We start from the raw sequence: 16,764 nt of genomic DNA, 5'->3' as shown, positions 1-16,764 counted from the left end.
GCCCTACAAACGGGTTTGGGAAAAGAAAAAATTGTTTGCTGCCAGTCTAAAGATTTATAAAATAAAGATTTATGCCAAATACGATTTATTTTATAACCCACTATTTTCAACAAAAAAAATGGAATTTCAAAAAAGTTTCACAATTTAGCTCCAAGACCAGACGAGAAATTTCTATATACATTTTACAAAAATACGCTACTTATCTTCTAAGTTTTTAAAATGTTTCTCATTATAATTACTATTTGTTTTTAATACTGGGTGCATTCTGAATGGTCTTGTCCTGCTTAAAGAAAAATAGTAAAATATAAGAGACTACATTTTAAAACTGAAACCATTATGGAAACCACTGTTGTTTCACTCGGTATAAAAAAAAATTGTTAGCGACACCGTCATTGTTTCGAATATGTAACTTTACGCTGATTTGCTGCAAACGCTATAAATGAGAAAACGCTGAAAATTTTGAAGGAGTGTAAACAATATGCAGATAGTACGATGTAATCGAAATAGCTAAAAGAAATTTAAAATGAGTTCAAGAACTAAAAGGTGCTAAATTTGTAGTAAAAAATACCCTGCGGGACGCTCTGAAGCCTGCTGGGATGCATCTAATCTTCCAATAATCAGAAAGGGATGTTTTAATTTATGATCTTAACTTGAGTTTTTTTTTTTAATTTCAGTTTATTCGAAAGCTATTGAACTGCTGAGTGACTTTTTGCGAATTTTTTTCTCACTTATTTTGCTTTAGACAATGACTATCTATCCATTGTTGAAGTAAAATTTATTAATGTCTCACAAGATTTTGATTTTATTAGCTTACGTTTGTGCTATTTTCAATAACAAAAAAAAATAAGAGAGAGAAATAGATTAAATGTTGCCAGATATAAATTCTCCACATTTTTATTGAATTTTTAAGAAATATAAAAAAACGTAATTCAAGAGTTCTAAAGAGATAAAAGACGCTTCTTATTTAAATTAATCTAATGGTATAAGGTTATCATTATAACATTGTTAACGGGGAAAATTACTTTAATTTTATTTTTTCTTATTGTGTCATAAATACTTATGTTTGTTAAAGTATCGTTGATTATTTTTTAAATGCAGATAATCGTTCATTTCTTTACGATTAACATATTAGCAAATTAAGATAACATAAGATAACAATAATAATTATTTATTTTATTAATAAATAACATTTGCTTTTTTTGGAAATATCAACTTTATAAAAAAATGATAAATGAGAAACTACCACCGGGGTTGGTTAATTGTGAAAGCGGAAGGCGAAGCTTTCTAGTTGGATTAAAAATTGATTTTTGACTTATAAAGTATATTATTTGTCTATATATTTATTCTATATTATTTTATTCTATATTATTTTATTCTATAGTATTTTATTCTATATTATTTTATTCTGTATTATTTTATTCTATAGTATTTTATTCTATATTATTTTATTCTATATTATTTCATTCTATATAATTTTATTCTATATTTAAATACATTATTTTCCTCAAAGCAGTGCAGTTTAAAATAGCATTACATCGTAATATATATTGTTTGAAACGGATAACTATTCTATTAAAAATTGATTTTGCTTTACTTAAAACAAAAAAAAATACTCTTTTGAGTAACTTAACAAACCTAAAATAATAATGTGTGAAGATGAACAGATCATTCATCTTTAATTTTTTCTAAATCGCCATTTTAAAAATAACTATTACTTTTATTTAAAAAAGTCTAATAAAAGTTGAGAATTTATTTTACATTACATTTCCTTTTTCAGAAAGATATGTAGACATGTATGTATCTTTTCCTTTCCTAAAATGTGAGAAATTGACATATGCGAGTGGTTACACTTAAAAGAAGCTAGCATTAGTTTTATCAGATCGATTACAACAGTTCAACTTTCAACTACATTAAGAAGGATAAAAAAATTCGATCCAAACCACGAGAAGGTAAATATCATAATTATGCTATGCAAATATCAAAATCATTGTTACTCATTATTATCATATCATTATTACCATTATTTCTTATCAAATTACTTATCCGAATTTCTTAGCATAATAAATGTATTATCTATAACAACATACTTTATTTAATTTAATATTTTTTTAATATTTTAAATTTAAGGCATTAATCTCAATAAACAGCATTTCTTAATGCGGGAATCATGATCAAATGATTTTTTTTTAAACTTTTTATTGAAGAAAGAATACAAAATTACTACTATGTAAATATATTGATAAACATTTAATGTTTTACTTTTCTATAAATAATAATAACAATATTTGTTATTATTATTATAATTAGTACAATTGTTATTATTATAATTAGTACAATTGTTATTATTATAATTATTACAATTGTTATTATTATAATTATTACAATTGTTATTATTATAATTATTACAATTGTTATTATTATAATTATTACAATTGTTATTATTATTGTAATTATTACGATTGTTATTATTATTATAATTATAACGATTGTTATTATCATTATAATTATTACGATTGCTATTATTATTTTTATTATAATTATTACGATTGTTATTATTATTTTCATTATAATTATTACGATTGTTATTATTATTTTCATTATAATTATTGCGATTGTTATTATTATTAATCACCTGTTAATGCGATTGTTATTATTATTAATCACCGATTTTATCACCTGTCTTATTAGTTAAAAGATAGAAATGTTTATATGCTTAACAGGCTCTTTATCCGGTAATATTATACTGTGACAAAAATATTGGCTCAACGTTGACTCATACCTTGAACCAGTATACGTTGTAAGCTTCTTATCCTCTTAATAAGGTGTTACATTAAACCACTTTTACTACAAATTGAACCATATTATCTTGTAAACAAGTTTAAGCAGTACAAAAATGGGGTTCAACTTAAAATCCATAGTAAGATTGAAGCAAATTTGTTCTAAGTCGTGAAACCTGTGTAAGTTTACCACTACTACTTATTGCTTTATTGGTCAACTTAGATAGGTGGTCAACTTAAAGAGAAGGATATGTCACAGATTTTTCTTCACCTCTTATATTAGATTGTTCGTGTTATTAATATATATTATATGCTATCCAATCACCGTATGAAAATGGAATTAAGCAAAAATTAAGAACAAGATTAAATTTAAAAATAATAAGTCAAAATCGATAAGCACGAAAAGGCAGCTAAAACCATAATTGTCTTAATAAAGAAATATAACTAAAAATGTGAGAATGTAATGGTATATATTTCATTTTTATTTATATTGTTATTGTTAATATAATGAGAATAGAATTTCGATCTTTGAATGTTTGAGGTATTGCATTATTGTCTTATTTTATTTTCCATTATGAGGCCTCGGGTCCAAGGGCGCCGGCAGAATAATATAAAAGGGAGTGCAACCCTCTAACAAACTACCCCCCCTCCAAAAAAAATTTAATATTCTGTTATTACATTTTGTTTTGTTATTACATATATACTTTCATCTGGTAATTTTTTCAACATGCATTTATTCATTGTTAACAAGATATTTTAAAAAAAAAGTATGAATTTCTTGTACTTGCAAATTTTGCCACGAGAAACTGTATTGATGGCTCTGGCATAGCTACTAACTTTGAAACTCAAACAGTAGTTTCGTATACTAATGTGCTTGTGCACGCTTAAAATTGGTATTTATTGTGTTGATGAAATTTTACAGCTGTGAGAAGTCAGTGTGTGTTATACACCTTTGTTAAACTAAATAACTAATAGAAAATATAATATTATTTATATTTTATTAAAGGAAATTTAAAACTATAGCTTAGATATTTGCCAAGTTTGTGCATGCTCAGTGTGCATAAGAAAAGAATCAAAGATGACTTAGAATTCATTGAAAAAGTTATAAACAGATTTGGACAGCAAACTAGACGATTACAATTCTTGTTTGATTAAAAAATCATCAATAATTACTTAATTATTTGTTTTTGAATGAAAATATTTTTAATAAAAAAAATTTATAACAAAATTGTTTTTCTGTATCTCTTTAATTGTTTAAAGAGAAAGCCAAGGGGGTGCAAGTGCGTCCCGTTGCCTGCGGCCTATGTTCGGGGCACTGTCGATTTTTGGTATTACCGCCGACAACAGAGAGACTCCATCATGTTGGCCCGCGGTGTAGTAACAAAGCGAAGCGCTGTTTTTACTAGCATGTTTATCTTTAGATTTCGTTTTGCTTGTATTCAAATTCTCACATTTTTATTTATATTACATTATATGCTACTCATCAAAGTAAGGATAAAGGAAATTTTCTTTTAAACATGACTTTAAAATTTCATTTAATATTATCCTAGGTGATAAATTGGAATAACTACGGAATAAACTATAATTGGTTGCAAATTTCTATTTATCCAAAAAATCATATTTCATTGTTAGTAACGCATGCCAGTTATATATTATGAATAATATCTTAAAATGACAATATATGAGAAAATATATGCAATCAGAAAAAAATTATTTTCATTTCATCATTTTAAAACTCAATTTGTTAAACTTACAAACATATTTGATTCTAAGACCATGTCATGTTCCACTCACGAATGGTTTTAGCTCAGTTTATTAATATCATTTCATCTTCAATGATAATAACAAATTAATAGATAACATAATAACATAGAGGGGGGGTTCAGACAATTTGTATATGTTGTAAAAACTTTTGCCAAATTTTACCTACTTTAGCAGTCGGCATGCAAGATAGATAAGTAATCAAGTTAACAAAAAATTTTGACTCTCTTTCATTGTATGCAATAAATTTGATTCTTGTTACTTGAGAAAAACTTATACAGGTGGTCAACTTATAAGAGTGGATAAATTAACAGGTTTCACTGAATTATTGCTCAATACTTGGCCAAAATTTCTAACTGTGTTTGATGGCAAACCGACAGGCCTCTATTTAATCAATTTTCTGCAAGTAGATATTACTGTCGAAATTAGAAAATATTATTAATATTCTTTTTCTATCAAAAATAATTTTGAAAATAAATAATGAAAATAAAGTAGTTTTCTGTTATAGATTCAGAGAGCCAATATGGCGCAAATGCTGCCATATATTCTACCTCTTCTTTTAGGAAGGACTATCAATCTCGATACAATGGAAGTTGGAGTTGATATTTTTTCAAAAAATGTTATTTTAAATCCCGAAGTAAGAAAAGTATTTTCTCTTACACGTTTTGTTTTTATTTTAATTTAGAAATAAAATAAAATTATGAGCTTTTTATATTTATATTAGCAATTTGTATTTTTGCTGTATTTTAAAATTAAATCTTTTATAAAAAAATTTTATAAAAAAATCTTTTATAAAAAAATGTTATAAAAAAATCAGTAATATTATTAAAGTAACAAAAATATTTAATTTAGTTTATTTCTACCTTAATAAAACTCGAGTCAAGCTGTATTCAAAACTCGGGAAAGCTGAATTTTAAAATTAAATAATTTATTAAAAAAATGATTAATATTGAATTAACAAACAGTAATATTATTTAAATAACAAAAATATTTAATTTAGTTTATTTCTACCTTTATAAAACTGGAGTCAGGTCTACTGTATTTTGTTTTAAAAGTTATTCTGTATCAAAGTTATTTAGATAATTTTCGTTCGTCCATTTACTTTAAAAAATAGATGTGTTTATTTATTTATTTGTTTTTACATTTTGTAACAGATTATACAAAGTCCTTTAACAGAAACAAAATATAAAATAGTAGACAATGCTGTAGAATCTAGAAACCTCTTAGATGTTGAAGGTTCCTTTTCACTTAATGTCAAAGCTGGTGTTTTCAAGGCTGGTGCGTCTGGTGCCTACTTGTCAGATGTCTACAACCGAGAAAATACAGTTGAAGTTGCAATAAAGGCTTCTTATCAACAAGTAAGCATTGTGTATCAATAAACTTACGATCAGAGACTGCCTATTTGTTTTTCAATTTTTTTTTAACCCTACTTCCTTTTCCTTCAATATGGAGAAACGTTTGAATACCAAAACTCTGGACAAGTTGAATATGGGGGAAAGTTACCAATTTAGCATGTAGGAATACATAATTTCGATTACAGTTGAGATCATGCAACAATCTTATTTGCAAGATGATGAGAGGAAAATTTTATTTTAGTAAAAATATCTCAAGGAAAAATGTAACAATAAGATTGTGAAATTGCACCAACAAGCCATTGAGTTTTCGAAATCGATGTTTTAAAGTCATACGCTGTGGATTCGAATTTTAATTTCTTAACAGAAACAGCAGTGAATCTCAAGTTTTCTTTAACAGAGTAGCTAATAGTTAAACGTCGAAACAGCTCTTTAATGGCTTATTTCGCAAATTATTTGCAAAACCTATACTATTAAATTATTTAAAAATAAATTCAAAAAGTTTCATTCTTTAAAATAGTGTTGCACATTTTCTATTTTATTTTTCTTCAGAAATGGCGATTGAATTCGTAAGCTTTCTCTTTGTTTTTCGTTTTTTTTTTTTTCTTTAGCGTGTATAAACATTTTCGTCCACAATGTACACTTCAAAAACAAATTTTACAAAATTGCACATCAAAGACAACACATTTGAACATCAGTAGTTGTGGAGTAAGTTAATGACTCACGCTTTGGATGCAATCTTTAACTTTTTCTACAATTGAAATGTGAGTCTGGTTTCTTTCTGGTGTATCAAAATCTTTTAAACCTCAAAGGCAATCCAGAAACTATTTTTACAAATTTGCATCACAAAACATGTAGTTTTTAGAAATAGTTCTTGCAAATATTATTTCTCAAAATGAGACATTACATTCTGAATTTAATAATTGCTTCATATAATCTTTTTAATATCTATACGCTTTAATAGTGTTCAAATTATAGGATTACTTTTTTAAATCTATAATATTTTTTATCTTCGTAATACATGACTGAAAACAGGCTTATTCTTTTTTTAAAAGCAGATCTTCGTTTTTTTTATGACTTTTAATGTTTGAAACAGTTAACAGTGTTGATCGTTAGATGAAATATTGCATTTACATAGATTAGAGAAATAAATATCATGACGTGTTTGGTTATAACTATTACTTAATAGTTAAAACTTCTGAAATATAAAATGTAAAAGAATACTTTTTATGTCGTCGTCCTTCTTTTTATGTATTTTTTGGCTAATAAATATTATGAACAACACAATTACATTCGTTTATGCTTTTGTTTTTTCATTACCAACTGATATAAGTCGGATATTAAGTTCTCTTTGCTGGTTTAAGTAACCCTATATTGCTGATGGTAACTTAGATCATCATGTTTTATTTTCTTGTTTTTAACATACACGTTTTAGACATACGTGTAAGCAAAGAGTTCAACTGAAGATCCTAATTTTGCAACATTTTATTTCTCTAAAGCTAATGCTCTTTAATTATTCTGTTGCACGATGTCTGAAGTTTAAAAGAGGTCTGAGTAACCCTGAACAAATAGTAACGCGCAATTTTGTTCAAGCCTTGGCTTTTCTTTATTTGAGTTTATATTCTGCTATAAATAACTTAACTCTGTTATTATTCTGTTACAAATAACTTAACTCTGTTAATATTCGATTATAAATAGCTTGATTGTCTCATTACAGGTTACAGAACAAATTCCAGCCGATGCAAAGCCAATAGAGACTTGGAGACAACTGGGTGATGCCTTGGGAACACATTTTGTACGTAGCATCACATATGGAGGAGAATTAATAGCAGCCATTCGAATGGAGTGCAACAGCACTCGAGATAAGCAAAGAATTGCAGCCTCACTTGAAGTTGGAGGCAAAATTGAAGTTTTCGACCTTGGCGTTGAAGGTATCTATGCACTACTTCCATATTGAATGAGATCTATTTTATTATTTACAGAACAGAAAGGTTAAATAACTATAGAAAAACATATGAAAATTTTAACAATGCGAACGTGCAAACTTTTTACAACTTTTTACACATATCTCTTAATCCTGTGAACAGGCATGCAAAAAAAAATAGAAGAATCAAATATTTAGCGTTCGATCTCTTCTAGAAATTTTCTTAAAACTTATATAATAGCATAAATAATGGTGAAAAAAACCTTTGCACTTTACTATAGTTATTTCATATTTAGGAGTGAAAAAACATATGATTTGCTCATCATCATTATCAGTTGCATGGCAGCCAAGGGTAGGCTAAAACTTTGCTTTAAAGAAATTTCCTAGCAACCCTCTAGGTGATAATGATCCTACAGTTTTGAAGCCTTAATATTCCAAAATCTTTCTCAACTGCGTCTTTCCATCATGATTTTAGTCATCTTCCTCTTCCTAGTCTCTGGAACCTTACCAAAATGAGCCTTTTTGCAAGGGCTTAAATTAATATTTCAAAAAACATAAACAGCCATTGAATTTGATAAATTTTACAGCGTCTAGGTCCCTAAAGCATTCATAAATTTTTGAATTCTATCTTCTCCAAAAATTATTTTTTTAACTCTTCTTAGAATAGTTCTCAAAATATTTACCGCACGTTTTCCTAAATAGGACTCATCCGATGGGAATTGTATCGTCTTCTTGAGCAATAACTTTCTTTTACTCTTAAATTGTATCGGTCATATTCTTCTAAATAGAACTCATTATATCTGAATTGTATCTTCTTCAACAATAATTTTCTTTTTCGCTTCCTGGAATAGCTCTTAAAATGTTAAGTTGAAATTTCCATAAATAAGATTCATCAAATTTTTTCAATGTTCATGACTAAGAGCAATAAACAAAATACGTCTAATAAGGACTTTATATAATAGCCCGTAAAAAAGCTTTATCGGCAGACATAATTCTGTATTCCTTAGAAATTATTGTGATACTCTTTAGGAATTGTGCGTAAAAAAATATCTATAATTCCTAAGAAGTTCTTTTTTATTTATGAATTATTTTTCTCTTTAAGGCTTCTAATTTAAACAATTTCAAGGGGGCAATAATCTTGTAATGTTAGGATGATCATTCGTCATTCTCTAAATGCAGCCAAGCAATTTTTTTTCTATTGCAATCAATATAGTTATTTATTTGTTATATATGAACCATTAACGTTATCATTCATATGTTAAAGCAAAAACAGTTGGAATTAAGTAGTTCTCGTAATGCAAGTAATAAGAAGTTAGACACATTCCCTGAAACTAATTTTCATTAGCTTTAATCTGATTAAAAACTAAAGGCTATAATAATTTCTTTTAAGTCAATTTCTTTTATTTAAGTGTTTGTTTTTGTCTCAAGGTAAATCAATACTGAAATTTTATTCAAAATTTCATGGTGGAAAAGTCTTAATTAGATAGCTAACATAACTAAGTTAGATACAGAGATTCTACTCATTATGCAGTAATTCGCATAATGCTACCTTATTACAGCTTATTATTAAAAAAAATTAAAATTTGAATTGGTTTCGAACTTATTACCTGTTTCATAACTATTAAACAGTAAAAAAATTATATTTACTTTTATTACTTATATTACCGTATTATGATGAGCATAGTTAATCGAAACTTATCGAAACGATATCGAAACTTACTATACATTTTGCAATAGTAAAAGAATACAAAATATTAAATTCTAAATTGACAAAACTATCTTTGAAAGAAACACGCTTAAAAGCAGCAGAATTTTTGTTTTCTTTTGTTTTCTTTTGTTTTAGAGTTTCCTTTGCATTTAGTTTGTTTGTGAAATCACTGTTTGACCGGTTTAATGTGAGTTTTTATTTTCTCACGATTTTGTTGAAATTTCTTTTCTGATTTGGTTTTATGTATTTCATGTATTTTTTCTTGGACTTCTACAAAACCTTCGGGGTACTGAGAGAGTTAATTTTGGTATTTGTCCTCTCTCTCAATAGAATAGGTTTTGTTTTATGGTTTCCGAGGCCAGTACCCCCTGAAGACGTTGGCTTCGGTGGTCATATTTTTATTTTATTTCCACTGTTTTCTTTATTGCTTCAACTATACATTTAACAATTGTTAAACAGTAAATAAATTATATTTATTTTTATTACCTATGATAAACATATTATGATTATGATGAACTTATTATAATAAAAATAGTTAAATCTGTATCGAAACTTATTACACATTTTATAATTATTAAACTGTAAAAAAATTATATTTAATTTGATTACAAGCTTTGTGCAAAGTTGTGTTCAGTCAACATCAATTAATAAAACGAAAACAAACCTATAAGACATTATTAGAAATTAACTTTTCACGCTATAACTAAATAAACTTCTTGGCGAAAACATTTAATGAGTTCTTATAGTAATCATAAGATAACGAATAATTTTAAAAACTTTGTAGATGAAGTTGCAAGATATTTAGTTTAAAATTTTATCCCAAAAAGAACTGGGAACTGAAGTTCAAAAACTAAATCTGCCATAATAAAATAGAATATTTTGCTATCTTTTAATTGAATACGCTTGAATTTTGATGTAACAATCTGTTTCTCACGATAAAATGAAACCAAAAAAAAAAAAAAAATAACTCCTCATCAATCTTAGGGGTTGATGAGATATACATAGTGCGAAGGGGCAGGGCCCAATGTTTTATTGTAAAAACGTACGTATCACACTATTTTATAGTATATTAAAAAAATGATCATCAATTTTTATCTTCATTATTAAAAAAAGTGTATAATTATAATTGAATTTATTTTAATACTCTCAATTGGTTTTAAGAAAACAAATATTTGAATAAAAAAGTTAATTTTCTCTTATGAGTTTATTTTTTCTTATACAGTTTTTTATGAAGAAAAAAATCTCGTTTTCAGACCTGTTTGAAGCTCAAGAGGTTAGAATTAAGTAATCCTCATTACGTAGTAATCCTCATTAAGTAATCCTCATTCATATGTAATAAAAAATAAGCCTCATTAAGGCTAATTTTTAAGTAGCCTGAATATAATAAGTTATAGATTGACTCTGTTTTTAGATGCTGACACATAATGATATTGTAATTTTTTTTTCCATTCTCTTATCTGCAAATTTTTTCTCGTTCTGTTATTTTCATTTCTTCCATGATCTTCAATTTTGCAGTTACAAAGCATTGAATTTAGAGATCGTTTACTATTTTACTACTGAAGGGAAGAGTGTAGTATTCTACCTTGGGACATAGTTAATTTCTAAGAACCTAATGACAGCATTACTATTTTTTTTATTTATTAACGACTTCAGAAAATGAATTATATCTCAGAAAAATGTGGGTGTCTCAAGAATATTAATTTTTTAAAGTTGGAGAGATAAAAATACTTACTTAAAATAGCTTTTGAAGCTTCACACATCTAAAAAAATCGAAAATCTGATAGCTAAATATATGTATAAGAGTAAATATGCGTTTAAGCTAAATATATGTATAAGCTAAATATATGTATATCTTACATGTTACCAATCAAAATAAAGATATATTTAATCACTTTTTTAATTTGACACCAAAATTGTATAATCAAATAACTATTACAATTAAATTATTAATAATAAATAATTATTATAAATAAATTATTAAAAATAAATAATTATTATTAATGAATTATTAATAATAAATTGTATTATTTATAAATTACCGTGGAAGAAAATGATATTAGTTACCAAATTGAACACAATTTGTTACATATATTTGTATATGTCTATATATATAAATTTAACATAAAACTAATTTGTTTAAAAGAAAATATGTCTATTTTGTTTGAGGTGCATTTCAAGCATATATTCCAAATAATTTCTTATAATATTGGTACGCGAAAACATATAATCAATTTAAAAAAACTTAGCATAATGTTCATTTCATCATTTTAAAATTCATCTTATTACATGTATCTGAAAACCAATTTTTTCCAAAAACCTTTAATAGTTTTCCCATATGATCAACTCACTAAAATTGAAGTCAGCTTTTAATGTTTTTTTGCAAATTAGAGAAAATTCTAAAGCCTTATACAATTATATAAAAACTCTTCAAAAGAAACTCTTTCGGTCAATTTTAAAAGGGTTTAGAATAGTATTCAATAACAATCCTAGACAAATTTAAATTCTTTCAGTAGTCAACGAACAAGATAGACAATTAGTGAGGTTACGAAAGTTTTCTTTTTTTTAATTATATGGAATAAATTTGATTCTTGACAATAGTAGTCAGCTTAGTGAAGTGATCAACTTGTTAGGTTTGATCCATTTATCGTGGTCCTACATTGACTGCTTTACCATATTACTTTTAGATTGAAAACTTCTATTCTTTATTGAACAAATATGCAATGAATGTTATCATAATTTAGTGCCTTAAGAAATATTACTTTTTTTCAGACAATGATAACAATAATGCGTGTCCAAAGTAACAGCAAGGAGTTCTATCTTGTGGCAATGTGTAATTATTAGTTTATGAGATTGACAAATTTTCGTTTTGAACTAGCTGAATACCTGTTCTTCGTACGAAATGAAAAAAATACATAAATCAGTACTGAACAAAGAAGTATACTAACAAAAGACGTATACTAACAAAAGATATATACTAACACAGTAAACAGAGCAAACATTGTTCCGATATTTTTTATTTATTATTATATTTTGTTCTTCCCAGTGGTTTCCAGTGGTATTAGATTAAACAAAACATGTTTTAGTAGCTCATCCCCTCTAAATGAAGATTAACTAAATTCAGTATCATTTGGCATGATGCTGTTGCCCGAGGACAACTCACGATAGTTAAAATTTACCAAACTCAAGCAATTTCCTTAGCTATTTTCCCCTTTCAATGGGCAGTAGAAACTTCTTTTCACAGTATCTATGTTAAAACTGCACAATTTTGATAGACATCAAATTCACTAATATAATACTTTTAAAACCTGTATTAGTATATTTGGTACCGTTCAAAACTGCACCAGTTACCATAATATCAGTAACTTTCACGAAATTTAATCGTAACTAAATTCAGTATCATTTGGCATGATGCTGTTGCCCGAGGACAACTCACGATAGTTAAAATTTACCAAACTCAAGCAATTTCCTTAGCTATTTTCCCCTTTCAATGGGCAGTAGAAACTTCTTTTCACAGTATCTATGTTAAAACTGCACAATTTTGATAGACATCAAATTCACTAATATAATACTTTTAAAACCTGTATTAGTATATTTGGTACCGTTCAAAACTGCACCAGTTACCATAATATCAGTAACTTTCACGAAATTTAATCGTAACTAAATTCAGTATCATTTGGCATGATGCTGTTGCCCGAGGACAACTCACGATAGTTAAAATTTACCAAACTCAAGCAATTTCCTTAGCTATTTTCCCCTTTCAATGGGCAGTAGAAACTTCTTTTCACAGTATCTATGTTAAAACTGCACAATTTTGATAGACATCAAATTCACTAATATAATACTTTTAAAACCTGTATTAGTATATTTGGTACCGTTCAAAACTGCACCAGTTACCATAATATCAGTAACTTTCACGAAATTTAATCGAGAATCATTGGCATCAATAATGATTCTTTTCGTTTCAACGAAGCGAAATAGTACTATTCCTTCTTTAATTTTGCTTTTCAGTACATAACTTTTTTTATTTTAAATGCTGTTCGTTTTCCAATTTCAATTAGTTTTGCAGAAACACCTTTCTAAAGCCCAACTATAAACAAAATAAACACATAATAAATAGCTTCAGGAACACTAATTTTTTGACGTAGTCCACCAATGCTAGTATGTTGACATTGATCATTGAGTACATTACTTTCACGTTAATCATTGAGTTTATGTCATAACGAATAAAAACAATTAATTATTAAAGAACGGAGAATAAATTTCTTTTTTAATGAGAGTAATTATCTGGAAAACATTATCAATGTTATTTTTTAAATATTGGAAGAAAAAAACAGAATAGTCGGCAAGTTTAATTTTTATCAATGGCTAGTTCTAAACTAATTAGCCCAACTATAAACAAAATAAACGCATGGTTTCAGATAGGTTTCAGATAGCTTTTAAAATTAGAAACACTAATTTTTTGACGTAGTCCGCCAATGCTACTATGCAATGCGTAGTCCGCCAATGTTGACATTGATCATTGAGTACATTACTTTCAGGTTAATCATTGAGTTTATGACATAACGAATGAAAAACAACTAATTATTAAAGGGCGGAGAGAAAACTTTTTTAATGAGAGCAATTATCTAAAAAACATCATCAATGTTATTTTTAAAATATTAGAAGAAAAAAAAACAGAATAGTCGACAAGTTTAATTTTTATCAATGGCTAGTTCTGAACTAATGAGAAAATTCCATATTTGAAATATCTCTCCCTGACTATTTAATTTAAATTTTTGAATCATTTTTAGGCTCGGCGGCTTAAATTGTCCCTTTGACTCACTGTCCAAATTTTAGGATAACAGCATAAATGTTTCGAGAGATTTAAGAGAGAGACACCCCCACAAAATCTTCATTTTATTATTTCAAATTTGTTTAATTTATAAAAAAGAAAACTTTTATGCATGAAAGCTTGTCTTTCGATAGAGAATCTGAATATAATTGTCGAAGCTAAAAACTAAGATATGAAAAGCATTTCAAGCTACAACACTCACTCCTGTTTCTTTTGATATAATGAAATGCTCTTTTTTTTTTCTTTCATTTAATTAATATTATTATAATTACAAATAAAGACAAGAAGGAATGAAAAAAAAATCCAAAACATTTTATTACAATGTAGTAATTTGGAGTGTGAATAGTTTTAAAGATAATTTCTTCAAATCTTTCTTCTTTATACTTCCTTCACTCACTTGAATCCCTTCAATTATTTCTTTACCCAATAGCTGAAGCAGAATACATGAAAGACTTAGCAAAAACGGTGCAATCAACGCAAATCAAAATATTTAGCTCCATACCTCAGAATAAAGCTCCCAACGATTAGAAAATGAATGAAAAAAAAGTTCCAAAACATTTTATTACAATGTAGTAAGCTAGAGTGTGAATAGTTTTAAAGATAATTTCTTCAAATCTTTCTTCTTTATACCTCCTTCACTCACTTGAATCCCTTCAATTATTTCTTTACCCAATAGCTGAAGCAGAATACATGAAAGACTTATCAAAAACGGTGCAATCAACGCAAATCAAAATATTTAGCTCCATACCTCTGAATAAAGCTCCCAATGATTGGAAAATGAATGAAAAAAAAGTTCCAAAACATTTTATTACAATTTAGTAATCTAGAGTGTGAATAGTTTTAAAGATAATTTCGTCAAATCTTTCTTCTTTATACCTCCTTCACTCACTTGAATCCCTTCAATTATTTCTTCATCCAATAGCTGAAGCAGAATACATGAAAGACTTATCAAAAACAGTGCAATCAACGCAAATCAAAATATTTAGCTCCATACCTCTGAATAAAGCTCCCAACGACATGGACACGTTAAAACTTGTGCTCAGTCAATTCCCGGAGGACCTGAAAAGTTTTAATGGCGGAAAAGGCATTCCTATTAAGATGGAACTGTGGCCACTGAACGTTTTAGATGCTACCTTACCGGAAAAACTTAAAAACAGGTATTAGTTTATGCTGTTATCATTCAGTATCAAGTTTGTTTTCAGTCACAACTGATTATGTTTAGAGACATTTTGTGTAGTTGCTTATAATCCGTTGTAAGTTAAGAAAAGATCATTGCGGTATAGGATTTAAAGAATCATCCCCGACTACATATAGTTCCGTTTTCTTTCGCTATCAAACTATACAAACCTGCTTTCAAAACAATATAAAAGATTTTAAGTTAAACACGTCTGACAGAAATTTAATTCATGCTATCTCTTACAATATAAATCAGAGAATTATTATTATTTTTTTTAAAAGTAATAGTTTCGTAGTCTTACTTTGAGTGACATATTTTGATATATAAGGAGAACATGTGTTCTTGTAAAAGAAACAACTACATTGCGTTGCAAGAATATTGGATTTGATTGGACTACTAAAAATCACTCATCTTTTGCTGACATGCTTTCAGCAAATCAAATGCGAGATAAAGAATTATTTTTTTAGCCGTAAAAAAAACGTCTGCGAGAAACAATATTTATTATTCTTTCATCAGTTTTTTTTTTAATGAGAACAGAAACATGCATATTTATTACGAATTTTTGATATAATTTTTGTTATTTCTTATAACTTGATAGTTGATTATTATTGTTAGTTGATTATTAATGTTAATAACTCTTATTTGTTCGTTATCGTTTACAATTTTCGGTTTGAATTTGCAATAAGTCGCGTTATTTAATGACAGTTTTCGTAATGTCTACTCCATCTAAGAATTTGTTCCCTGCTTCTCGTTCAAATGCTTCTTTCTGATTCATTTTTATAAAAATATTATCAATAAAATTTAAACATGATGCAATTTTCTAATTTGTCGGGAAACAAAACAATAGCTTTAATTCAATAAGTTTTGTTTTCCTCATTTCACACGATTTAAGAAAGCAAGCAAAAAGAAAGTGCAACATCGTTTCAAGAGTTAGCGATGTTAATATACGTTCACGCTGGGAGCTTGGCATCCATTTGGCATGCACTTAGATGCAAACAGGCTTTCTCCTTAGTGATAATGGCTTTTTATTAATTTGCAACAGAGTATAATATTTGTTCACATATTTGTTGCAGCTTGAAAAAAAAATCAATTTACAACTATGGAATCAAGTTGATGAAACGATAGAAAAATTTTATCCTCATTTAGTTCTTATATTATTAAATAAAATATATTTTAAAATTAAAATTCTGACGCTTGAAGTATGTATCCTACGCCTATTGTAAGTCCTAGGTTT

General features: G+C 27.2%; 1 protein-coding gene across 2 annotated transcripts in view; it reads left to right on the top strand.

Annotated features, from left to right (window-relative positions):
• The first annotated feature begins 1,805 nt into the window (after positions 1-1,805).
• The window catches only part of LOC107454745 (uncharacterized), a 29,865-nt gene continuing 14,906 nt past the window's right edge, over positions 1,806-16,764 (top strand). Inside the window, exons 1-5 of one of the 2 annotated variants that reach the window (XM_087167613.1) lie at positions 1,806-1,949; positions 5,047-5,175; positions 5,693-5,896; positions 7,608-7,821; positions 15,276-15,510. In XM_087167613.1, the coding sequence (XP_087023739.1) occupies positions 5,062-5,175; positions 5,693-5,896; positions 7,608-7,821; positions 15,276-15,510 (767 nt within the window). In that variant the 5' untranslated portion in view covers positions 1,806-1,949; positions 5,047-5,061. Of the gene's footprint in view, positions 1,950-5,033; positions 5,176-5,692; positions 5,897-7,607; positions 7,822-15,275; positions 15,511-16,764 lie in introns of both variants that reach the window. The other variant, XM_087167614.1, reaches the window with a different exon arrangement.

The sequence above is a fragment of the Parasteatoda tepidariorum genome, chromosome 7, assembly GCF_982258835.1.
Source record: "Parasteatoda tepidariorum strain Cologne lab strain chromosome 7, Ptep-v5.0, whole genome shotgun sequence".
NCBI classification, from domain to species: domain Eukaryota; kingdom Metazoa; phylum Arthropoda; class Arachnida; order Araneae; family Theridiidae; genus Parasteatoda; species Parasteatoda tepidariorum.
This window is presented reverse-complemented; position numbering and strand designations above follow the sequence as displayed.